General features: G+C 39.3%; 3 protein-coding genes and 1 long non-coding RNA gene across 4 annotated transcripts; 2 read left to right on the forward strand and 2 right to left on the reverse strand.

The window, feature by feature from the left end:
• Nucleotides 1-200: 200 nt before the first annotated feature.
• On the reverse strand, nt 201-1,039 carry LOC139355169 (uncharacterized). Its single transcript, XR_011605890.1, has 2 exons — nt 897-1,039; nt 201-827 (listed from the first exon to the last, which is right to left on the reverse strand). It is a non-coding gene; the product is annotated as an uncharacterized lncRNA (long non-coding RNA).
• On the forward strand, nt 662-7,417 carry Wwox (WW domain-containing oxidoreductase). The gene is made up of 6 exons (XM_017086953.4): nt 662-836; nt 907-1,416; nt 1,479-1,658; nt 6,755-6,884; nt 6,951-7,079; nt 7,149-7,417. The coding sequence occupies exons 1-6, from the start codon at nt 745-747 to the stop codon at nt 7,335-7,337; spliced, it is 1,230 nt and encodes a 409-aa protein (XP_016942442.3). The 5' UTR covers nt 662-744; the 3' UTR covers nt 7,338-7,417.
• A 198-nt stretch (nt 7,418-7,615) lies between these two features.
• On the reverse strand, nt 7,616-8,382 carry Sirup (Starvation-upregulated protein). Its single transcript, XM_017086955.4, has 2 exons — nt 8,123-8,382; nt 7,616-8,055 (listed from the first exon to the last, which is right to left on the reverse strand). The coding sequence occupies exons 1-2, from the start codon at nt 8,175-8,177 to the stop codon at nt 7,754-7,756; spliced, it is 357 nt and encodes a 118-aa protein (XP_016942444.3). The 5' UTR covers nt 8,178-8,382; the 3' UTR covers nt 7,616-7,753.
• Nucleotides 8,383-11,005: 2,623 nt separating this feature from the next.
• LOC108018901 (protein peste) lies at nt 11,006-23,035 on the forward strand. Its single transcript, XM_065868894.2, has 7 exons — nt 11,006-11,659; nt 11,912-12,209; nt 12,322-12,601; nt 12,658-12,982; nt 19,304-19,612; nt 19,678-20,462; nt 21,849-23,035. The coding sequence occupies exons 1-7, from the start codon at nt 11,021-11,023 to the stop codon at nt 22,297-22,299; spliced, it is 3,087 nt and encodes a 1,028-aa protein (XP_065724966.2). The 5' UTR covers nt 11,006-11,020; the 3' UTR covers nt 22,300-23,035.
• The last annotated feature ends 286 nt before the right edge of the window (nt 23,036-23,321 follow it).

The following is a 23,321-nucleotide window of genomic DNA, read 5'->3' on the forward strand; positions in this document are numbered from 1 at the left end:
TGATACTAACTTTTGAACTATGCGATTTCATTCTTTTTTGCGCGATCGTTTACCTGTTAAGGGTCTGTCCATAAATTACGTAACTGTTCTTCCGATTTTTGAGCTCCCTTCCACCATGTAATCAATTTGTTAAGCAAAAAATGGATTTGCTTCGCAGGCGTAATTATTTGGCTGACACCCCCACACCATGTGAATCGATCTTTTAATCCATACCACAAGGAATCAAAATAGTTTTATTTGATACTTATTTCTGCAAAAGAAAATGGTGCCTTATCTTTATATTATAGGTTATTATTACACATCTTTAGAAATACATTAAGCCTATTTCACTATAGCGAATACCTTTTTGTTTTTACTTGTTGTTTTCTTGCAAAATAAGTAAGCTAACTGACAAACCTGAACAATGCAAGGATGAAAACGATAAATAAACTAAACAGATAGATGCTATCAACATTTTATAAGTGAAAAGTAACGATACAATGTGAAATATCTAACATCTATCTTGTTTTGGGGAAATGTTGTTAAATTCAAATTAACATCTGACCAACCGTTCTGATAGCCAACCGGTTATGTTAACTTACCGGTTGCGCCGAACATACTTCTGTTAATCGGAACAGCTGTTCTCCCTTGCAAACTTTCCAACACTTATTTTAGCTGAAATTTCAATTGGAATTTGTTTCGCCAAAAAAGTATCATTTTAGTAAAAAGTAGACGTAAACTAAATATAAAATCCAATCCAATAAAATGATGTCCCTTCCCGACACGGACAGTGAGGATGAGCTGCCACCCGGCTGGGAGGAGCGGGCCACCGATGACGGCACAGTTTGCTATGTGAAGTAAGTCCAATGGTCATGTGAAGTCGTAAACAAAAGATAATATAATTTAATTATATTTACATATCTTTAGCCAACAGGGCAAAACCTCACAGTGGACACACCCGCGGACAGGTCGCTCCAAGCGGATTACGGGGGAGTTGCCCTTGGGCTGGGAGAAGTACTACGATGAGCAGGGAAAGCGGTTCATGTTCCTGAACAAGGAGACGCAGCAGCGAACGAATGTGGATCCTCGCCTGGCCTTCGCCGTGGAGGAGCCCACGCAGAATGTGGCCCAGGTCCGCCAGAGATTTGACTCCTGCTCCACCGCCCTGCAAGTCCTGCATGGCAAGGATTTGCACGGACGCACGGCCTTGATTACGGGTGCCAATTGCGGCATTGGCTTCGAAACTGCCCGTTCGCTGGCTCAACATGGTTGTGAGATCATCTTCGCCTGCCGAAACAGAACCTCCGCCGAGGCAGCCATCGAAAGGATTGCCCAGGAACGACCCGCAGCCCGTTCCCGCTGTCGATTTGCCGCACTTGACCTCAGTTCCTTGCGATCAGTCCAGCGATTTGTCAGGGAAATCAAGCAAAGCGTTAGGTAAGCTTAAAGAAGCTCTAACTCAAATAGCACATAGTTTAAACTTTATAAATGCATTGCAGCCACATTGATTATCTCATCCTGAACGCGGGCGTATTTGCACTGCCCTACACAAAGACGGAGAATGGTCTGGAAACCACATTCCAAGTCTCGCACCTGTCCCATTTCTACCTGACATTGCAACTGGAGACGCTGTTTGATTACAAGACACGGATCGTTGTGCTGTCATCCGAGTCGCACAGGTAAATATAAATTCCCCTACTTGAGCACGTAAATAGGTACACATATGTAAGCTATGGCAGTTCTGGAATGTAAGATGTTCCTATCTCTAATTCCTATAAATGAATACCGGAAACATAATTCCTAAAATTGTGAAAAAATTAGGCGCAAAGAAATCCCAGGACACCTTAAAAATAAAAACGTTTTGACTTAAAGGTTCCATAAGTACCACGGTTTTAAGGCAAAAGTGTTTTTATATTATTTATTTATTTATGACCCTATAAAGTATTAAATTAAATCACCTCTTAACAAGGTCACGGGGTCGTGACGATCGTACCTTTAACATACAAAAGCTCTGATATGAAATTTAATGACAAAAAATTCTTGTATATTTGAAAAAATAAATACACTTTCTAAAATGTTTTCATTCTGTCCGATTCAGCAAAACATCGAAGCTTCTTGCATACAAAGGCATATTCTATTGCGATGTGCCGAAAGAGAACATGAAAGTTTATTTATTTACGACACCATTCAAATGTTTCCAAGACCTTAAAATAGAGTTTAGATTGGCACAAACAATATTCAAAGATCACGCACCGTAAGTTTTCTAAACTGATAAAAGTAAGCACTTTTGTTGATTAATAACTTTCAATTGTTATTTTTTTAACAAATTTTACAATTATGTAAAGCAGCCGTGAATATTTTAACAAATCTTTTCAACAACATATATCACAGGTTTGTAGCTTTAGGGGTTCAGAAGTTACGGCTTTTCGAAATTTAGCTATTTATAGCTGTTTCCCGCTAAAACTGCGGGTTTTTCCAAAAATGGTAAAACTTAAGTTTCTTAAATGCATCTGTTTAATACCATATACAATTTCCAGGACGCTAAAACAACGTTTTAGGACAAACACACAAACTGACAAACAGAATAAAGTTATCATTTTGAAAAGTACCCAATATCTTGTTTGGTCAAAACTCTTGAACGGAGCATCGGATTCTAACAAACGTGGTGTCCTTCGACGCATATTATCACCAGGAATTCAAAAAGTGCAGGTCCCAAAAGCTTCGATTTTATAAATTTTAACTTTTACACTTTTATTGATCTATTTCCATAACCAATTAATTATCTTAAAGTCATGGTCTGCAATCCTTTAAGTGTTTGCTATACCTTTCGATCAGAGTACCACTCGCTAGGATCTGACTATCACAGCAGATTTAAAATTATGCTGCTATATGGTGCGCTTCGTTACTACGTGGACTGCCGTCCACTGTGATGTACATATATTCTTGATCGGGGTCAGTAACCGAGTCGATCTAGCCATGTCCGTCCGTATAAACGCTGAGATATCGGAACAATAAAGTCTTTAAAGTTAAGATTAAGCGTACAGTTTATAGGGATTCTTTAGCGGCAATAGTTTGTTTCAGCGGAAACATAACGTCTCAATGGACAAATTTGTAATTGACCATATGATCCGGTTAAGTGTGGTAAGATATAGTCCGTGTGGCTACTTATTTCTGATATAAGTTGGTATGGTGGGTATTTTCATTGCTGGATTTATTTGGCAAAAAGTTTAAGTTATTGATTTCTAATCAATGATTAGAAACCGTAAAGTTACGAAAATAGTTGGGTTAGGGTGGGGGTTTTTTTTTTGATAACATTGTTTTAGCAGAAAAACAAAGGGAAAAAAATAACGCTGTGAAAATTCGTAGTAGGAATTAGATAAAAATATTCCAATAAAAATAGCCACACTCACATTCAAAATATTTATTTAGTGTATATATTATATTATTAGGAATGTACTTACCTGATTCAATAAACACTAGCACCTTACACTGAAATATTTGTCGTCTTTTACACAATGTCAAGCTCACAATGATTTATCGATAACTACGCTTGCTTGCACAACAGGCGCATTTCGCATTTCAAAAATAGAAATACAATTATTGGTATCGACGTGACCCTGGATTTGGTCAAAATGACACTAATTAGGATAAAAAAAAATTGTTTCATACAATGTTGTATACTTTTGACACTCATACATCCTAGGTGTAGTGTTATTTTCACTCACACTTATCAAATTGACACTCGAAGATTTTTTTTGGGTGTAGGAACTATCGGAAAATTGTTTGGAAAATAATAAGAAACAAATTATAGCTTCGGTGTTTTTTGACATATTGTCTTATACTATTGGGAATAACATTTTTTGTATTTTTAAGAATTTTGAATTAAAGTTTGTAATTATAACTGCAAGGGTATTCAAACTTTGGCTTGCCGAAGTTAACTTCCTTTCTTGTTTTATCATAAATTTATATATACATTTTTAAAAGGGTATGTTAACTTACCTTGTGAAAAGGTTTAAAAGTGGATTGAAAAATATTATTAATATACAAATTTAAAGTCGGTCGGTTTTCTCTCACTGCTCCATTTTTTTAAATTTGCAATTGTTTTAATCATTTACATTTTTTATTGCCGGCACTGTAAATCTCGTTTTGAGCGCAAGCATTTGCCATTATTGCAACCTGTTTTTGTATAAAATGTATTTTACTAAAATCACAAGGGGATTTTTTTTAATTGAAATTAAGTTTTGGCACATGTCATATTCTAAAAATATTTATATTTGATTACATTTATGACAAGAATAAAAAGAAAGTACCTATAAATGGTTACGATTAAGTTTTTTTCTGTTAAATTCAGATTGAGTTTTTATTATATCTATATTACGATTGATTTAATTTTGGATAATGTCACTTAAATTGCCATATGAACATCATTAAGCATTTTTAAAGCCATTATAATTAACTCAAGCACGGTAACGGTAAATTAAAATACAACTAGATCTCTAAGATTTCAAAATTTAAAAAAAGTAGAATTTGTTGGATACTTCATAGTCGACACCCTCGGCTTTGAAAATGTGTCTGGCATGCCAAGTCGTCTCTTTTATTTTTGCAAGTTGATTGCACTTTTATGAATCTACATAGTGGACTTTGGACCGACCGGTTTCTTTTCGCGCTTTGGGGCCAAACTATTCATAGCCCAGGCCAGAAATAAATGTATTCCGCCTCGGTCATGCCGACTAGTGTAGTGTTTTCCAAAATGTTTTTCTGTCTGCCTCGCATCTCTCGTTGTTTTGTTTACAAAAGATGTTTTTCGGTTTGGTCCGATTTGAAGGCGAAACGTAATTGAACTCGGCTTGGAATATATTATTTTTTCCCAACCAAAGGCTTCGCTTACATTTTGTGCTGCGCACTCTCAAACAAAGGCCCAAAGAAAAATAATTACGACTGTGACGCAGCTGTGACTGTATTATCAAAACCATAACCACTTCCCCAGTCCATCTGCTCCCCCTCACTGGTTCGTTCATAAAGCCATATGATCCCCCTCACGTGCAGATGTAACCACAGTGGAATAAACAAGTTAAACAGGTCTTAAAAAATTTTATTATTATTATTAACCAACCCATAAAATAATAATATTGAAACATATACAAGCCTAAAGAAAGACTTTTTTAAATTTATATTTAAGTTTATTGTACAAGCAAATAATTATTGAATTTTGACATGATAAACTTCTGTTGCACTGTTCAAATCAAGACCGCGAGTTAAGGCAAATTCAATCAGCCACCCACAATTCCCCTAATCTGCGCTAACTCGCTTAATTAGATTGATTAATTTAGGGGAACGTATGACCCACTGTGCATGCTGTCAAAAAAATAAATAAATCATGGGTGAACGAATCTCGTGAGGCAACGGAAGAACGATACAACAACACTAAATTGGGGTATGTAGTTGTTATTGGAGGTGGTTTTGTATCTGCTGCGTTCGTTGCTTTGCTCACGTACAACATTTTTGGCTTCATGGAGCGGGCACATACATATCCATATCTTTCTCACCAGGGCGAACGTGCAACAAAAGTCTCGTGCGCCATTTGGAGTACTCGCGGATAGTCATGTATGCCACCAAAACCGTTCAGATATGATGAATTACACTCAGTTTTTATTGGGGTCAATGCGAGCAATCATAAGTCGGTGCTAACTGATAATCACTTTCAAACGGCACAAAAACAAATATAATTGTTTTCACACCATAGAATGATGTAGAAAATATTAATTAACCACATTTTTCCCAGAGATGCAGAAAAAACCAAAACGTTTTTTGTGTTTGTATGGCTTCTTATATTTTTCTTAATTTTAATCTCATTATTTTTAAATTTATTCCATAATAAGATGTACAATGTACATTGTAAATATCTTCCAATCTGATAAATAATATAAAAAGATATAACATACAATTAATTAAGATACATTTAGATAATTAAGATAATGTTCATCATCTAAAAGTCCACGTCAAATGGCAAATAAACAGATTATCGTTTTGCAATTTAAACGAGTTTCATCGGCCATTTATCAGTATGCAAATATTTTTAATTTGTTCAAATACATGCAGCCAGACCCGACAAAGAACACTTACTTGCTCAGCCAGCACCTACCACAACAAACAAAAAACAACGACAATGGGTTATATTTATTATGGATGCCGAGTACGGCCCATACTTATAAATAAGACTGAATTTGCATACATTTTGCGACGTTATATTTACATCGCCCCCAAGCCGAGCGCAAAGATTCAATGAAAACAAATCCAAAGTCCAAAATGTACGCGGAGGTTTCTGTGGATAGAAATGTTTTCATGTTGCGGGTTCGGGAACTATGCGACTTGCACATGCGCTATCCGTGAAAATGCCGGGGCTTCCCCCGTAAAATGGGAGGATAGCGGGGCTCACTAGGGAGTTCAATATGCATATCCCAGTGTCCTTGTTCGTTTATTGTGTGGCTTTGTTCGGCAGCCACTTGTTGTCGCCATTGTCCGTGGGTCTTAGTCACTGTCACCAGCTATTGTGTGCCTTGTACTGGGCTGGATCCGTTTATGCCCTCTGCATCTCATCAAAGCAGAGCGTCTAGAGCCGGCTATGCCAGCCGGCAATGCCAATCAAGACTCGTTTTGCGATTGTCGGTCGGAGGGGGCAAAGTCCAGTGGGTTTAGCTGGAGAAGGAATGTTTGTGTGGGGTGGGACTACTGACAAAGAAATGCGTCGCTAACAATTTGTACCCCTGCCTTGCAGATTTGCCAACTTGCCCGTGGAGAATCTGGCGGTGCATCATCTTTCTCCGTCGCCTGAGAAATACTGGAGCATGATGGCCTACAACAATGCCAAGCTGTGCAATGTCTTGTTCGCCCAGGAACTCGCCCAGGTGAGTCATGCCCAAGTTTGGCTTGATTCGGGTCAATTAGATACATTGTCTTAACCCTTCTTCCAGCGCTGGAAGCAACGAGGAATATCTGTGTTCAGCGTGCATCCGGGCAATATGGTATCCACCGATATTTCGCGCAACTATTGGTTTTACCGCCTGCTCTTCGCCATAGTGCGTCCCTTCACCAAGTCCCTGGTGGGTTGGAAAAGAAAACTATGTTTCCAAAAACTTTCACTAATTGTTTTCTTTTACGCGACATTTCAGCAACAGGCTGCTGCCACAAGTATTTACTGCGCCACAGCCAACGAGCTGACAGGCTTGTCCGGACTGTACTTCAACAACTGCTTCTTTTGCGAGCCCAGCAAACTGTCCAAAAGCGCTTCACTGCAGCAACAACTTTGGCAACTCAGTGAGAACTTGATTTCCGAGCTTCTGGAGGAGGAGCAGCATTAGCTATACGGTTGGGTAGATTTTAATATATTTATACTTTGTAAAAATACTTAATAAAAAGTCTTTGTAGTGTCGAAAAAGTAGTTTCAAAAACATGATTCGTTTTAACGAGAGATGAAAGATAGAGAAAAAGAGCAGGAAATATTTTTTTAATTTTTATCTTGATATAAAATTGATTTTCAATTGATTTTTTAAAGTATTTACTGTGTTTAACTCCTAAACCGTTCATTAAAGGCTTTACCAGCAGGATCGTCCAAATGAATTCAACGTATGTAACTAACTTTTAGCTTTAAAATTATGATGTATTTTTTGTACACTATACAATAGTTTTCCACGAGTATACATTTTTTCATTTATAAAGTCTTAATAGGTAGCATTTAAATAACAGCCTAAGTACTAGGTAAGGAACTCTTTGGGGACTAGAAATCGGAGACGCGTCCTTTGCGCTCCCAGTCGCCGTATCGCGTGGGCTCCGGACCAGCGGGTCCGCCGATCTCGCCCGTATACGGATTGGTCTGGTTCGGCCAGGGCTTGAGGGGCTCCTTCTCCTGGTAGGGATGGCGCGAGAACTCGTCCAGTTTGCCCAGCGGCGTCTTGGCGCGCAGCTTCTTCTGGAAGGCCATCAGCTTCTCGGTGCGGGTCTTCGGCTCCGTGATCTCGACCACCATATCACCGCCTCCGGGGGCTGCCCTCCAGGCTCCGCTCGTCGAAAGATAGCTCACTAGTAGATCGAAATATAGACTGTTAGGATCAACACTTCTGCACAGTGGTCACCCGATAGCACACACCTTGCTTGCCCATCTGGGGAAGAGTGCGCGCAGTTTGTCTGGCCATGGACTGCATTTTGTTTGGATTTCTTATTTATCAGTTATGCAAGATGCCGGCAATTCTTCGTAGAAGGGTCTCCGCTTCTTGTTCGCAGTTATTCACTTGATTATTTCACTTCCGCTTAGGAGTAATTGTCACTCGGCTCGATTGTGCGCGTCTGAATTAAATTGGGAGGCTGAGATTCGCTTTTATAGCCCGAGCCGCGCTGCCGCTGTTTCTTTATTTATTTTTCCATATGGTAGCAGGAACCTGAAAATGTACTAGATATAACCACCGAAAATACGCTTAGTGGAGGTGGAGTGCTTTGATAGACGTTTAGTCGTGACTGCAACCACAGACGTTCTGGCAACGATCCGTCTGGCAAGCTGGCAACGCTTATGATTGAAATGGAAACTGCAAATGCCGTTATATATTAAGAATTTAACTTTTCCTTTTTATATAGGCTTTGTAGTTACTGCATAACATTCCCATTTAGCCAAAACTATCTCTATAAGTAAAAAAAAAAATAAGTTTACTCGAAGACACCTCTTAAGGAGGTTAAATGTAACAAAATAATTCTGATAACGAATTTTGAATATGAAAAATAACTGATACCTTACTTGTACTTGTACTAAAAAATAAAGTTTAAAGTTTCTGAACAACATTTATATTGGAACCAAATAATTACTATCAATAATTATCTTGTTTTAAAAATGCATTATGGTTTGCTTATACGAGAATCGTTCACATCCATTAACTGAACATTTTAAACTAACTCACCCAAGGTTTCGTTAAAAGTACGATTAATCTGTAAACTCGTCAAAAGACACTGAATAGGTATTCACAGTTTATTTGATAAATATTTGATAAACAATTGCCTTTAATCATTGATTAAGCGATCATTAACTTCTAAACGAACACTCAATGCATTCGATTGGCCACCACTAAGTCGTTTCCTCTACCAGGGTTCTCATTGTGCTGTCATATTTGAAACTGATTAGAGCCATCGATCGGTTATATCAAACATATCACCCTTTTCACGTTTTAACTGAAAGATGGCCTGCGTCGAAATGCACTGCTATAAGGTCGCCGGGGTTCTCCTTATCGCCCTGAGCCATCGCCAATTGAGAGCAAGCGATTAGAAATTGGGGCTCCATGGCTTATCGGGCGAAACCCTTAAGGCAATGAGGTAAGAAACTCGAATTCGAGTAACGGCCATTCAGAACATAAATCGCAGGTCGAAGTTTACTTTATATTACTCATAATGCGAGTCTCTCGGTGCAGGAAACTGTAATATATAAGTCACTCACGGAATCGTTAAATGGTAACCCCAGAACATGGAGCCATTGAACCGGAGCGTTGCATTTAAGCTATACGCGATTTATAAACTATAAACCTTAGTCTTTAAGGACACTGGGAGAAATTGTAAATGATTTTTTAGTAATAAATTCCACTATACTTACAACAACCTAATACATTATTTAACTGAGTTTTTTTTTAAGGATCTCATTATATTAGTAACTGTAATGTTCAAAAGATTTAAGAACATTTTGAAGTGCTTTTCATAACGATTTATTTTTTATTTCAGTTTCAGCTTTTTTCTTTTCAGTGCCTAAATTAACTCCATTTTATGTTCTGTATCATTTTGTTCTGACATTTATGTTTATTTTTCTCGCCGTTCTATATAGCCGTCGGATTGAAAATATTTTCCTACCGTCAGTTCAGTCGTTATCAAGTCGGCATTCGAAGTGGTTCGATCACACCCACAAGACTAAGAATTACAGATACTCGAACATACAATTCATTCCGTCCACTGATCTAGTCAGGACGCAAAGTAAATTTAATAAAAATAGTTCCACAGATTCTTTAGAGGCGATTCCGACGAGAACATGTACAACTTGAGTTGCATTATCAGAGGTACCAGATAACCTCCACCCTGCTGCGTGGACTTGGACTCGGATCAGTCATCATAAGGAAGTGGGAGAAATCAGACAATCAGTCTGCATCATTGGAGACACAACATTGGGAAAAGGGCCGAATAAAGTGAGTAACTTAAGAACCATTCTTTTCAAAAAATACCATTTTAGAAGATCTTAAACCATTATCGGAATGGATCATTATTGCAAAATTGTTATTCTCTAAATCTTTCTAAAGCTAAATAAAACAATTAATAAGAGCGGAAGCTTGAAAACAACATGAAATTTTCATGCAGAATACTTTTAGGTACACGCCTTGTTAAACTATAAATTAAAATTAATTATATTAAAAAAGTTCAAATACAAAAACACAAACCGTTTCATAATTTAGGTAAGAACAAAAGCTAATTACAACTCAACTTTTATCTACTTTACTGTAGAAAACAACGTTATTAGTAGTCAGTGAATTATTAGTCGCAAACGACTACGTTGAAATGTATGACTACTTATCTTAATTTTTTCGCCACACCTGCTTTATCATTAGTATTAAACCTTCAGGTATTGAAACATAGATTAAAAGATTGCTTAACGGAATCGAGGAGCATTTGAAAACAATAATAAATAAATGTTGTGGGCTACAATTGAGTTTCCTTACCTGAGTTTTTACATTTTTCTAATGTCTATCATTATTATAACAACAGTTTCTACAAGTATAATGTACAAAGTGTGTACATATGTGCATACTCCCTATAAATACAGAGTAATTAGCTAACGGTAGTGAAGTTTGCTGCATAGAATGCGTTTGCATAGTTAAGGCTACAATGTAAGCGCTACTTAATTAACACCAGTAATAAAGGTTTATTAAAACAAGTTGAGCATGGTTAATTTGTATGTTAACAACATTGCACGTCTTTTTTCCTGTTTCAGGTCCAGCGCGACACAACATACATACGTCCCATTACCATGATCGGAAAACAACGCATTTGGCGGACTAGTGCGGTGGGTCTAGTTTTGTCCACCTTCAGTCTTTTCTCGGTAGTTTACATGGATCAGATCGAACGTTGGATGATCGAGTGGTTAATGGTTCTGAGACCCGGAACTCTGATTAGCACTCTGTGGGAGTCGCCTTCCATGGATATAAACGTGGATCTGTATATTTTCAATTGGACTAACTCAGAGAGCATAGGCGATCCTACAGTGAAGCCGCGATTTGAGGAACTCGGACCTTACCGCTTTACGGAGCGGATGCAGAAGGTCAATGTGGAGTGGCACGATGAGAACTCAACGGTTTCCTATAAGCGCCGCAGTCGGTTCGACTTTGATCAAAATCTCAGTGCTGGACTTCCCTCAGATCCCATCGTGGCACCTAACCTGCTAATCGTGGGCTTGTACCAGAAGATGATGCTGTGGAGTCCTATGCTGCGATCCCTAATGATGATTGCTTTAAATATTTACGGTAAGGACCAGACGATGGTACGTCCTGCCAGCGATTGGATGTTCGACGGGTTCGACACGCCGCTGATCAAGATGAGCAAAATGATGCCGCCTAAGCTCGTGCCGGAGATGAAGTTTCCCTATGAGAAGATCGGCTACGCATATCCAGTAAGTCAATAGAAAATATATACTTTCAGAAAAATTTAGTAACACTTAAAAGAACAAGTGGCTATATAATAGATACAAAACTTTGTAGAACATTTTTATAATCTAAGCACTATTTGTACCTTTTTTTTGTAAGCAGTTTATTTAAATTTTGTCTGTATCAAATAATGTAAATCAGTCTGATAATTCTTTTGGTCTTTTGCCGTATTTGTTTCGTATTCAATGATTATATCCTGAACTTTATTCTTTTTCCAGCGCAACGGCAGCATGGAAATCTACGGTCATCATAATGTCTACACAGGACGTGATAAGTTTGAAAAACTGGGTCAAATAGCTCAGTGGCGCTACAACAACGTCACAGAAGCCAGTCCCAGGTGCAAATTGAAGGGCAGTACCGGGGAATTCCATCCAATACCGCTGGTGAAAGGCAGACCCATATCCTACTTCCTGCCGGATCTGTGCCGTGAACTACAGGTGGACTATTACGGCACCACACTTTTCGAAGGCGTCGAGGCATTCGTGTACAAGGGCAGTGCGCGCAACATGGCGAATGGTGAGTCCTACATAGTCAGCATATATTCATTTCGATTTCAAGCTCACTTTCGCAATTGTGCTTCCCCTGCTGTCAATTCGATATTATAAGGATATAAACCTTTCCATCGCAGGTACTGACAATCCTGATAACAGCTGCTATTGCCAAGAAAACTGCCAGGAGGTGAGGTCTGGTCTCCTGAACATCTCCTCCTGCTGGTATGGGGCTCCAGTTTTTGCATCCTACCCGCACTTTTATCAAGCCGACCCATACTACGCGGATCAGGTGGAGGGCATGAAGCCCGACAAGGATCGCCACGCGATGGTCATTATGTTGGAGCCCAAAACCGGAATGGTGTTGGAGATCAAGGCCCGCATTATGGCCAACTTGCTAGTCGAACCCAAAACGCATTTGTAAGTACGCAGTGAAAAAATTGCAAAGCTTGTTCTATATTTTCTCATTATTACAGAATCTATCGCAATGCGAGAAAAACGTTCTTCCCGTTGATCTGGGCAGATTATAATGTGCGCATCACTGACGATCTGTTAGGATACGTGAAGTTAATACCAATCCTAGAGTTGGTGGGCAAAATCTGTGGTGTCCTAGGCGCGTCCTTGGGCGTGCTTATGCTATTCTGGTATCCTCACCAGATGATTTGGCAGAAAACCCTAATGCAGAAAATCGAGATCAATGCTCTGGAGACGATCAGAACGTCCGACCCCATAAAAAATAATAGTGTGGAGGACTCGCCGCTGCTGATAGGATTGCAGTATACCGTGGCGGGAAATTCGAACTGAGGGTTTAAGTTTACTAAGTGTGCATCATGTCATAGAGTTAAGTTTGCAGGGTTTTTTCTTGCCTAGTTTAGTTTAAGGCCAATAAATGGTAAATGGTGTTAAACTACTCGGTGCCTGAAAAAAATCGGACATGTGTACATACATGTGTATAGAATTTGTACTTGTTTCGGTTCTTTCACAACTGTTTGGGTTTGTCCAATGAAATTTCGTATCACACTGAATCACCTTTATGATAAGTACATAACTCCACATGGAAAAAACCACTTAATTCTGATAAATAATGATAAGGAAATAATATCACTTATGTATGTGTAATGTAATGAACTGCCTGAAATTTTCTCGAAGCACTTTTGTTTGACAGCTGGCTAAACCGATTCAGAACCGATTGAAGAAAATGTTTACATTGCACCACAAGCCAAAACCGGTTTGGCAAAAAAACATACAAAGAGAGAGAGAGAGAGAGAGCGAGAAAAGAGCGCTCATTTGCGCCGCTATCTGATTACACTCTACATTTGGTGAAGTCCCTTAGTTTAGGTTACTAATTAGTCATGAATCAGAATTTAACGTTAAGTCCAACTTTATAACAAAAAAACTTTCAAGAAACATTATGCTACTAGTTGTGTACATACTTAAACATAACATTTAATCATAACAATTTTCATTTGACAGAGGGTATTTGCTGATATTTACGGAAGTACGGAAGTTGCATTTGTATGGGACAGCTTACTAAAATCGTATAATTGCAGGCGCCACAGAATAGTTAATGCTCCAAATTAAGGAAAATACATATGTCCATACTTAATGTACAGATGAATGTTTCGCTAAACAATTTCTGTCACACTCTCAATACCTTTTTGGTGGAATATTTGACTCCCAGCAGCTAGTAACACTGCCCCGCGCTATTTACCGCAAAGGGTATCTGACTGTCAGCGAAGACGAGGGCGCTCGGCCCATAATGAAGAATAAATAATTGCTGCTTGGTGGCGACTCTTTGGAAAATACTTATTTAGTCGCAGGCGCAGCGCCGCTCAGACACGTTCGCTCTCGTTCGCGCGCGTTAGTTCAAGATCAACAATTAACGGTGCGTCGCCGCCCCCGGAACCCTGTGAGAGGGAGAAAGACGGCAGACCACAAGAAAAGACGCGTGCTGAGGAAAAAGCAATACAATCGCAGCGGGCAAACGATCACAGACTTTTATTTAGACAATATTTATACCCCGCTCTAATAAAAATTGATATCAATTGAAAAGTATCTGGCAAAAAATTATAAAGTCCGTGGAGTGCAAGTGGAAGTGTTTAATAAATAAGTTAATGACATGTAAGAAAAATATGAAAAACAAGGAAAGAGAGCGGAGAAAAAGAGAGAGCGCGCAAAGACGAGAGAGTCAAACGTGCCCGATTCTGAATTTTGTACTGCTAATTTAGATAATTTTTTAAAGCAAACACAAATAGAATAGTTCTTTACTTTTTGTGGATAAGGAGTTATGCATTCCGAAGAGACGCATAGTGATGAAATCGGAAAATGTCTACATAAACGTATGAAAGTACGAATTATGTATATTTTCCTTGGCACATTGCACTGTATTGCTGGTTATTTATAGGCTAAAGAGCAAATAAAGCGGCATGATGAGCACAGGCATAGAAAACATTGTCAACAGGTTGCGGAAGTGACGACCAAGGTTCAAGGATAAAACTAGTGTTAATATATTGTTTTAACCGTGGAAAATCGCAATGTGCGAAATTCGCGTGATTGATGTTTACCCCAATGATTGGGCAGTATGTGAAGTTCATAATCTGGTGTAGTAAAGCGCGAAATAATCAGAGCGCAAAAGCGGGAGGCAGGGGGAGGGCGTGGCATGTGGGGTGGCATTGTTGTAGATAAAGAAAGAAACCACAACAAAAACGGGTTTCTTCTTGACCTCGCTACTTGTGCATTAGTAACAAAAAAGTCATTGTACGCAGTACGTGTGCGTAGAATATATACAATATATATTAAAAATCGTTGAATTATCACCAATAATGGCCGTAACTAAGGCCAAAACTCCTCAGCCAGCGGTTGCTAACCAGCCCCAAGAAGTGTAAACAGTATTCACCATAACGCCCCCACATCCCGCCCTTGCGCACTACGAACGTAAGGTTGTGTCAGGGTATGGAATACGTTGTACGGAACATAAAATATGGAGAGGTGAACGTGTTTTTGATCCAGTCCCACAGTCGCGAGTCAAAACAAATAATACTCGAGGAATGTGCTGCCGCAGTGAATCACGGTCTTTCCAACCTGAAAACATCAATAGTAAAAAGTTCAGAGTCAGCAAACGGAAAAAAAGAACTCGAGTCACTAGTATTAAAGTTCGGAGTCAGCAAACTGAAAAACCTCGTTTCAATGGTAGTAGTAGAGCCTTACATATGTGTACTTTTTTCGAATTCATAACAGTGTTGTCAGTGAAGTCATTCTAGGTTGAGAGTTTTTAGGTTATTAAGGAGTTATCAGTACGTTTAATTTTAATACAGCAGTACTAAATAAGTAGCTGATTTAAGAAATGTTCTTGTATAACGAAGCGAATCAATGTTCTAGTACTGACCTAGTAACATTGCTTTGCTGACATGGTCATGTTACGCCTAACATTTCAAACGTATTAGCCAACACCGAAAGGCGTGCAAACACAACTTTGTGACTAAGTGTGGCTAATCATTGTTCTGTACATGTAAAAAACTATAGTCTGATTTTAGATTCCGTGAATTGATAACATCATGCTATAGAACCACCTGACGTAATACATGAGTTTGAGAGAATGAATAGAATATGCTTATAATAAAGTGAAATTTCCAAAACTAATATAGATTATGACCAAAAAATGAAGTTTAATAATAAAAATCATACCACCAACAGCATATTAATTTAAAAAAAAGTTATGACTAATTAATGTAAGAGAGGACATTGGTACCGCTGTCCTCGCTAGGTGACGTGGAACTCGCATCGGTGCTGTGTACATGTGCGTCAGGGAAATACCCTATACATTTATTTTTATTGAAACTGGAAACACATTAAGGGTCTTTGATAGTCAAGGCTCTCTCTGTGTGTTCAAGGTGCCGCGTCTCCTGTAAGTGCTGCGGAATTATTCTGCCGCCCTCGTATCGTTAAAAGCGCTACTGCAAAAGCTAATCCACACTACTGGGTCCCTTGTGTTCTTTCAAAGGACCGTTTTTCTTCTTTTTTAAATAAATCGATTCATAATAACCACAACAAAAAATACCAATACAGTTAGAAATGAATGAAATAAAAATAATATGTATATTTAGTTATGGGGTATTATAATTATTAATTTTAACGTTCGGCTATAAGTAGGTTAAAAATCCTGTAATCCTGGCAACGGTTTTAAGAGCTTTTAGGTAATGAATATACCTATGTATTCTAATAACACTTATAGGTTTTCATTTTAGTGTGTAAAATGTACACTACATATGTATGTATTTATTTATTTTGCGGTTTTCCCAGAGCAGGGGAACACTATTACAATTAGACAGAAAATGTTCATAATTACGTCGCAGTTCAACTTTGTGATCGCTATTATGCGAGGGCGCGTTATCGGCTGCTCTGCGTCTCTCTTTCTCTCTCAGTACTGAAATGCAGGTCTCTGCCAAGAGTTCCTCGATCCTCAGAAAATGGGGTGGCGAGCCGGCTGGGCCTCGAAAGTGTGATAAGACCGTGTAGTGGTCTCTCCGGCAGGCCAGCGATAAGCCCGCATTTCTCACATTCACTCCACTCTCTCTCTCACTCTCTCCCCATATAGACGCTAATAACGGGATCGTAATCGTGCCTAGGGTTCCACACTCAGTACGAAGCAAGAGATCGGTAGAGGAAGACGCCCTTCTATATAGAACACCCATCACCAACATCAAAACGCGGATCCACCACGATGACATCACGGGTGCGTCATTGGGCCGGACTGGCCATCGTCATGGTTGGGATATGCTCCATAGCCAGTGGGATATACCTCTTCCGCAACTTTATCGACATGTTTACACGCGCGCGCGGCAAGGTAAGTACTCCGCAACTGTTAATATGTGCAATTGGTTCGAGCCCATCTTATCGAGTTTATTACAATCGATTCTGAGACCTTCGAGTTACGTTTTGCAAACCGACTAATTGGCAAAATGTGTAAAGGTCAACTGATAGGCCCATTTACATGGCATCTAGTTCGACAGGAACCAATTTCTTCCGTTGATTGAAATCAATTAAACGAAAAGACACCGAAAATTGATTGTGTGCAGGTGTTCAAATAAAAAAAATCACCCAAAGCCATCAGATAAGATACACAAGATAAGACTACACAACATATGAAATGATCCCTTATAGGGTGCGTATTATGTCTTGTCGATAGGTTGGCAAAACACTTTTAAGATCCCATTAGGAGATCCTATACTTTCGTAAGTGTTTTTAATTAGCATGTTAATGCTATCGCTGTGTTTATACTCTATATGTAGAGTGCTTAGTCGCGGCAGTTAAAGCTCTCATTGGAAAAAACTCCCCAAAGCTTTAGTGCAATAATCAAGAGCGAATAACCTTGTTAAAATTTCCATTAACTTTATATAAAGTCAACTAGATCAATCTTTTTTGAAATTTGAATACTACTATTGTGATAAAAACGGACCTACATACATAATAGAGAAAGCTTTATACTTTTTCCCTCCTTTTTAAGTAAAATAAAAAACAGTATTAAATTCTGAGAAACCATTAATCAAAATTAATCAATTTGATAATTTTTTGTTTGGCCAGGTGTTGTTTTTATGTTTTAATCATGATTCCTTTTCGATTTAGTACTTACTCAAGTCAACTAATAATAGTAAGTGATTAATTCGCTTTATCAAAAAAGGGCACACCTGTCATTGTGAATCACGGGATGCGGGGTCAATAATTCAAACCGAAGTTTTCCCCCTATGTTGCTGGTCTCTGGAAAGGCGGAAATTCCATCCGAATTGTTGGAGTTTCGGCCGCGAAATTGCAATGGGGTTTGCTATCTTATCTTGGACAAAACCTGAAAAATAACCCATTTAGCGATAGCCATGTGTTCGATTAGACAACGCTCTTCGGTTCCATACGTATACGAAAATATGGTGAAAATGTTCATAAATGGCCTTAACCATCCAGGCTAACATGTAACCACACTGTGCCAGGTCCGATGACCCTGACCGAACACCTGTGTTCTACGCCGAGTCCCGGCAGACAGGTGTAATCCATTAGGATTTTACAGGGCTTGACGTGAACATTGTCGAAACCGCTTCGAACCCAATTCGCTTTCTTTTTATCAGTTTAGTCATTTCCTGTAGCCCAGTCGCAGTTCCAATTATAAAGATTATAGGGTTCTGGGCCATACAAAATGGTGGCCCACTGGTCCACGATCTAGACAATCGTTAGGTCTGTCATTCTGGCTTACAATGATTGATGGCTGATAGCACTTTTCTAACGAATGCATGTAATCGCACCATAGCACCTCAAATTTTGCGGAGATAGAACCCGACAAAGTAGCTGGAAATTGCATTCAAAATATTACACAACAAAAATACAATTATTTTACTTGGGACACATTTGCATTCAAGGGTATTTTAGAAAATTTATGTGAGCTTCTAAAAAATATGTTTTATCATTTGCTTAATAATCGACAGATCATCTCCCTATGCAAGTAATTGAAACAATGTCTAATTAAATATTAACCTACTCACAAGATGTAAATTCTTTTCTTACACATTTCTGTATATGTATGGTAGAAATTGTTTATGGTTGAGAAAGAGATTAAATTTTGGAATTTCGCATGCGTTATTATTTTAAGTTGCCCAGAAAATGTATTATTATGAGAAAAAAGTTGTTGTGATTTTTGCATATTTTGTTATCGTTGAGTTATAAAATTGCTATTGAATCACAAAGAAAAAGCAGAGTAAATATTTTTTGTTATATAAATTTTAGACTCTGAAAATGCCTATATCTCTGAAGCAAACTGTAAATCAATTGTTCAAAGGCATTTTCAATAGGCGCAAGTTCTCCCTTTGAAATATTCCGAATCAATTACGGAACCTCCAGCGGATACCAATTGCACAGATCATTCGTGAACTTTGATCGGGTTTTCAATATGCAAATTGTTCATAAATTCGATGCGCAATTTTTCGCCAACGAATTCTATGTAGAAATGATATCAAAGTCTTACACCCAGTTATCCTCAATTATAATGTAAATCGTTTATTATTGAACATTGATCGTCAATTATATTTGATAGTTATCCATTTTGTTAAGCTTATCCCTATGTGTAATATTTTACTTTTGTAGGAAATGGCCTTAAGTCCAACATCACGATCATTTGAGGGTTGGAAGGTCTCCCCACTGCCGCTTAACTTTGACGTCTACCTGTTTAACTGGACGAATCCACAGGACTTCTTTGTGGGATCTGGCAAGAAGCCGCGGTTCGAGCAACTGGGACCCTATCGGTTTCGAGAGCAACCCGACAAGGTGGACATCGAATGGCACAATCAGAACGCTTCAGTCTCATTCCATAAAAAATCCTGGTTCTACTTCGATGCTGCCGGAAGCAACGGAAGTTTGTCAGATATGGTCACTCAAGTTAACTCCGTAGCACATGTAAGTTCCCAACATAATAACATCGAAACTGAAAAACTTTTACTAATATATACTTTTTTACACAGGCTGCGGCTAGACGTGGCGCTGATAGCTGGCTAGGCAGACTAGCTGTTAACGTTGCCAATAGAGCTTATGGTCAGGATGTGTCCGTCACGAAAACCGCAGATGAAATGCTCTTCAAGGGCTACGATCACCAATTCATAAAAGTTGGCAAGCTGCTGAGACCCCAAGATGTTCCCTACGCGCGAGTAGGATTCCAGTACCCGCGGAACGGCAGTGCCAGCTTCGATGGAGACATTAACATGTTTACAGGGACCGACGATATTGCCAAAATGGGTCAGATTCATACGTGGAATAACCTGACGCACACTGGAGCTTTTGAGGGCACCTGCGGGCAGGTTCGCGGCTCCATGGGTGAGTTCTTTCCGCCCAACCTTAGCACCAACGCCAGCGTCTATATGTACATGCCAAAGATGTGCCGGGCTATACCGCTGGATTACACGGAAACAGTCACGGTGCACGGAGTGACTGCTTACAAGTTTAGTGGCACTCAGCACGCGGTGGACAACGGAACACTGTACCCGGAGACGAGTTGCTACTGCGTCGGCGGCAAGTGTTTGCCCATCGGGGTGATCAACATAGGACCCTGTGCCTTCAACGCGTCTGTCTACATGTCGTTCCCGCACTTTTACATGGCGGATGCGAGCTATCTGGAGGCCATCGAAGGTCTGCAACCGGAACGCGAGAAGCACGAGTTCTTCATGACGCTGGAACCCAATGCGGGCGTGCCAATGGACGTGGGCGGTGGCTTCCAGGCCAACTACTACATGGAGCCCATTGAGGGAATTGAGTAAGTACCTACAAATTAACGAGTTTTTATCTGAGTATTCACATTAAAAAGTTTATAAGATTGGTCCGAAAGTATATCACAGCAAGAAGAAACCGCTTCCGACCCTATCTGTCTGTCCGTATGAACGCTGTGATCTCGGAAACTAGCATGTTGGGATTAGGCATGCAGATTCGTGAGATTCCGCAGCGCAAGCTTATTTCAGCAGGGTGCCAGACTTAGTAAAAGTGTAAATAGGATTTTGTTCCAAAACTAAACTAAAACAGGTGCTTAAGAAAGAGCGAATATTAAAGACGGATGTTATGTTTTAGAAAACAAATTTCTGAAATACGCACTGAAAAAGTGTCCTGTCCTACAAGCGAAAGATATTTACAAGAGCTTGATGATTCTCAAGAAACGAGTAAATTGTTTAACTGAATGAAATTGGAATTAATAAGGGAATGATTAGTTTCGGTGGCCCTTTCTAGAACTTAAGAATCCTTTAATCGTAATTAATCAAAAACATATTACCACAACAGATATTTATCATGCTGGTCCAAGCTATTGACATGAGCTTGTTTTTCCTTATTAAAGTAATCCTTCATGAATCAACCTATGATGTAATTATACCCGTTACTCGTAGAGTAAAAGGGTATACTAGATTCGTCGGAAAGTATGTAACAGGCAGAAGGAAGCGTTTCCGACCCCATAAAGTATATATATTCTTGATCAGGATCACTAGCCGAGTCGATCTAGCCATGTCCGTCTGTCCGTCTGTCCGTATGAACGTTGAGATCTCGGAAACTATGAGAGTTACAATACTGGGATTAGGCACGCAGATTCCTGAGATTCCTGCGCAGCGCAAGTTTGTTTCAGTAGAGTGCCACGCCCACTCTAACGCCCACAAACCGCCCAAAACTGTGGCTCCTACAGTTTTAATGCTAGAATAAAAATTTTAACATAAGTGTATTCTTCTCATCAATACCTATCGAGTGACCCAAAAAAAAAATTGCCACGCCCACTCTAACTCCCACAAACCGCCCAAACCTGTGACGGCCACAGTTTTCATGCTAGATAAAAAATTTTAACTGAAATGTATTGGTCTCGTCAATACCTATCGATTGATCCAAAAAAAATTTTGCCACGCCCACTCTAACGCCCATAACGCTTAAATCTGTCTACCGCCGGTAGGTGGCGTATTTAAATCTCGATTTGCTGCTTGCATATCTCTATTTAGCTGAGTAACGGGTATCTGATAGTCGAGGTACTCGACTATAGCGTTCTTCCTTGTTTTACATAAGATAGTGATGTATTTAAAACAATATGTTTTACTGTTTAATTAACTCAAATGATAAGTAATTCTTCTGACCAGTCTTCGTATAACTTTAATTTATCTTTTTTCTGTTTCAGTCTCTACAAAAATGTGCCAAGGGTCATGATTCCCATGATGTGGTGTGAGGAACGAGTTCGTGTAACGGAGGAAATCGCAGCCGACATCGCGCTGGTTTCGCTGATTGTCCTGCTGGGACAGATTGCAACTGGCATCCTGCTGGCCGGCGGTCTCATATGCACCTGCTGGTACCCGACGCGGAAGGTCACGCACTTCTGTCAAAGCGATCCGAAGGCCAAAGCTAGTGCGTTTAGTCCTCTCGCCGCCTTTGGTGTAAATTCAGCTGCACCTTCGGCTCCGACTGCCCAGATTTTCCGCAACAACACTAGTTCGCCGGGCAACGACCGTGTTGGAGTGCGGCTGCTGGATTATAATCGCGATTCCGGATTGAAGGCGGAGAGCGGTACCACGGAGAACTCGGCCAGGGAACGACTGATCGCCGAGGACTCGCCCGATGTCATAATTAGATAATACATGCGTTGGCATCAAGCTTTTCTGACGGTGCCCCCAACGATCATCTGCCTAAGACTCATTTACGTCGCCGTAGCTTAGAGTAGCACAAATGATTAAGCCATTCTGCCTTAACCATGCCCACAGAGGCTGGACCCAATTGCTCACCGAGGACATTGCTCCCGAACACATCACATACCACATTGCCACGCCTTAGGAGTTCCCTCAACACATCTGCGCGATAAGCAGACAGCGAGAGAGATACATAAGATTATTTATTTTAGTGCCAAAAAAGAAAACCCAAGCAAAAGTCATTAACTATTTTAGTAGGTTAAACTAAGCTGTAAATAGAGCGAGTCGTTAAGCGCCCATTAATTCATTTTCTTAAATTGTTGAAGTTAAAACTGCTCATGCCCAAAGTATTTATATTTATACGAAAATGCATAAATTTTGTAAAGCGATAAGTTAAGTTTTAATCCAAGTTGAGATGAAGTGATAATGTAAACATATTGAACAGAACATAAAGAGCGAGGAGTTTTTACTCTTTCTCATTCAGATTGGCCTGAGACTGGGCAGTTATCGTTTTAAGTCTTGTACAAATAGCACTAACACTGCAGAGATTTCGCATATCCCATGTAAATATGTCAATCAGTGTGAGAATTAGATAGTAGAGCACAGCTGTGAACCCCGGAAATATTTCCAAAAATTCCTTAAGATAAATTTATAGAAGAGAACAAATATAAATACATCAAATCAAGATATGAAGGAGGGACTGTTAACCATTTTAAAGGCAATATTATTGAAATATTTACGTATGGATCCCTTGCCATTAATTTACATAACATAAATATGTAGTTATCAACACATTTATTTGGCAAAAAACAATTGCTCAAAAAATTTAAAAATAAAAAGATGTTGCTTATAAAATTATTACCCGCAAATAATTTTGAATAAATCTGAAAGACCTATTAACGTAAAAAACATTATATTTGAACTGTAATATAGTTTATGAACCAAGGGCGATTTCCAAAAATTCCATTAAT

This window comes from Drosophila suzukii, chromosome 2L (assembly GCF_043229965.1).
Source record: "Drosophila suzukii chromosome 2L, CBGP_Dsuzu_IsoJpt1.0, whole genome shotgun sequence".
Taxonomy (NCBI): Eukaryota; Metazoa; Arthropoda; class Insecta; order Diptera; family Drosophilidae; genus Drosophila; species Drosophila suzukii.

Coding starts and splice junctions, on each gene's coding strand:
- Wwox (XM_017086953.4), top strand. CDS start 745: ATGATGTCCCTTCCCGACACGGACAGTGAGGATGAGCTGCCACCCGGC. Junction 1,659..6,754: donor CTGTCATCCGAGTCGCACAG/GTAAATATAAAT, acceptor CCTGCCTTGCAG/ATTTGCCAACTTGCCCGTGG. Junction 7,080..7,148: donor GTCCCTTCACCAAGTCCCTG/GTGGGTTGGAAA, acceptor GCGACATTTCAG/CAACAGGCTGCTGCCACAAG.
- Sirup (XM_017086955.4), bottom strand. CDS start 8,177: ATGCAGTCCATGGCCAGACAAACTGCGCGCACTCTTCCCCAGATGGGC. Junction 8,056..8,122: donor TCCCCAGATGGGCAAGCAAG/GTGTGTGCTATC, acceptor TCGATCTACTAG/TGAGCTATCTTTCGACGAGC.
- LOC108018901 (XM_065868894.2), top strand. CDS start 11,021: ATGATCGGAAAACAACGCATTTGGCGGACTAGTGCGGTGGGTCTAGTT. Junction 12,983..19,303: donor CCGTGGCGGGAAATTCGAAC/TGAGGGTTTAAG, acceptor TTACTTTTGTAG/GAAATGGCCTTAAGTCCAAC. Junction 19,613..19,677: donor AAGTTAACTCCGTAGCACAT/GTAAGTTCCCAA, acceptor TTTTTTACACAG/GCTGCGGCTAGACGTGGCGC.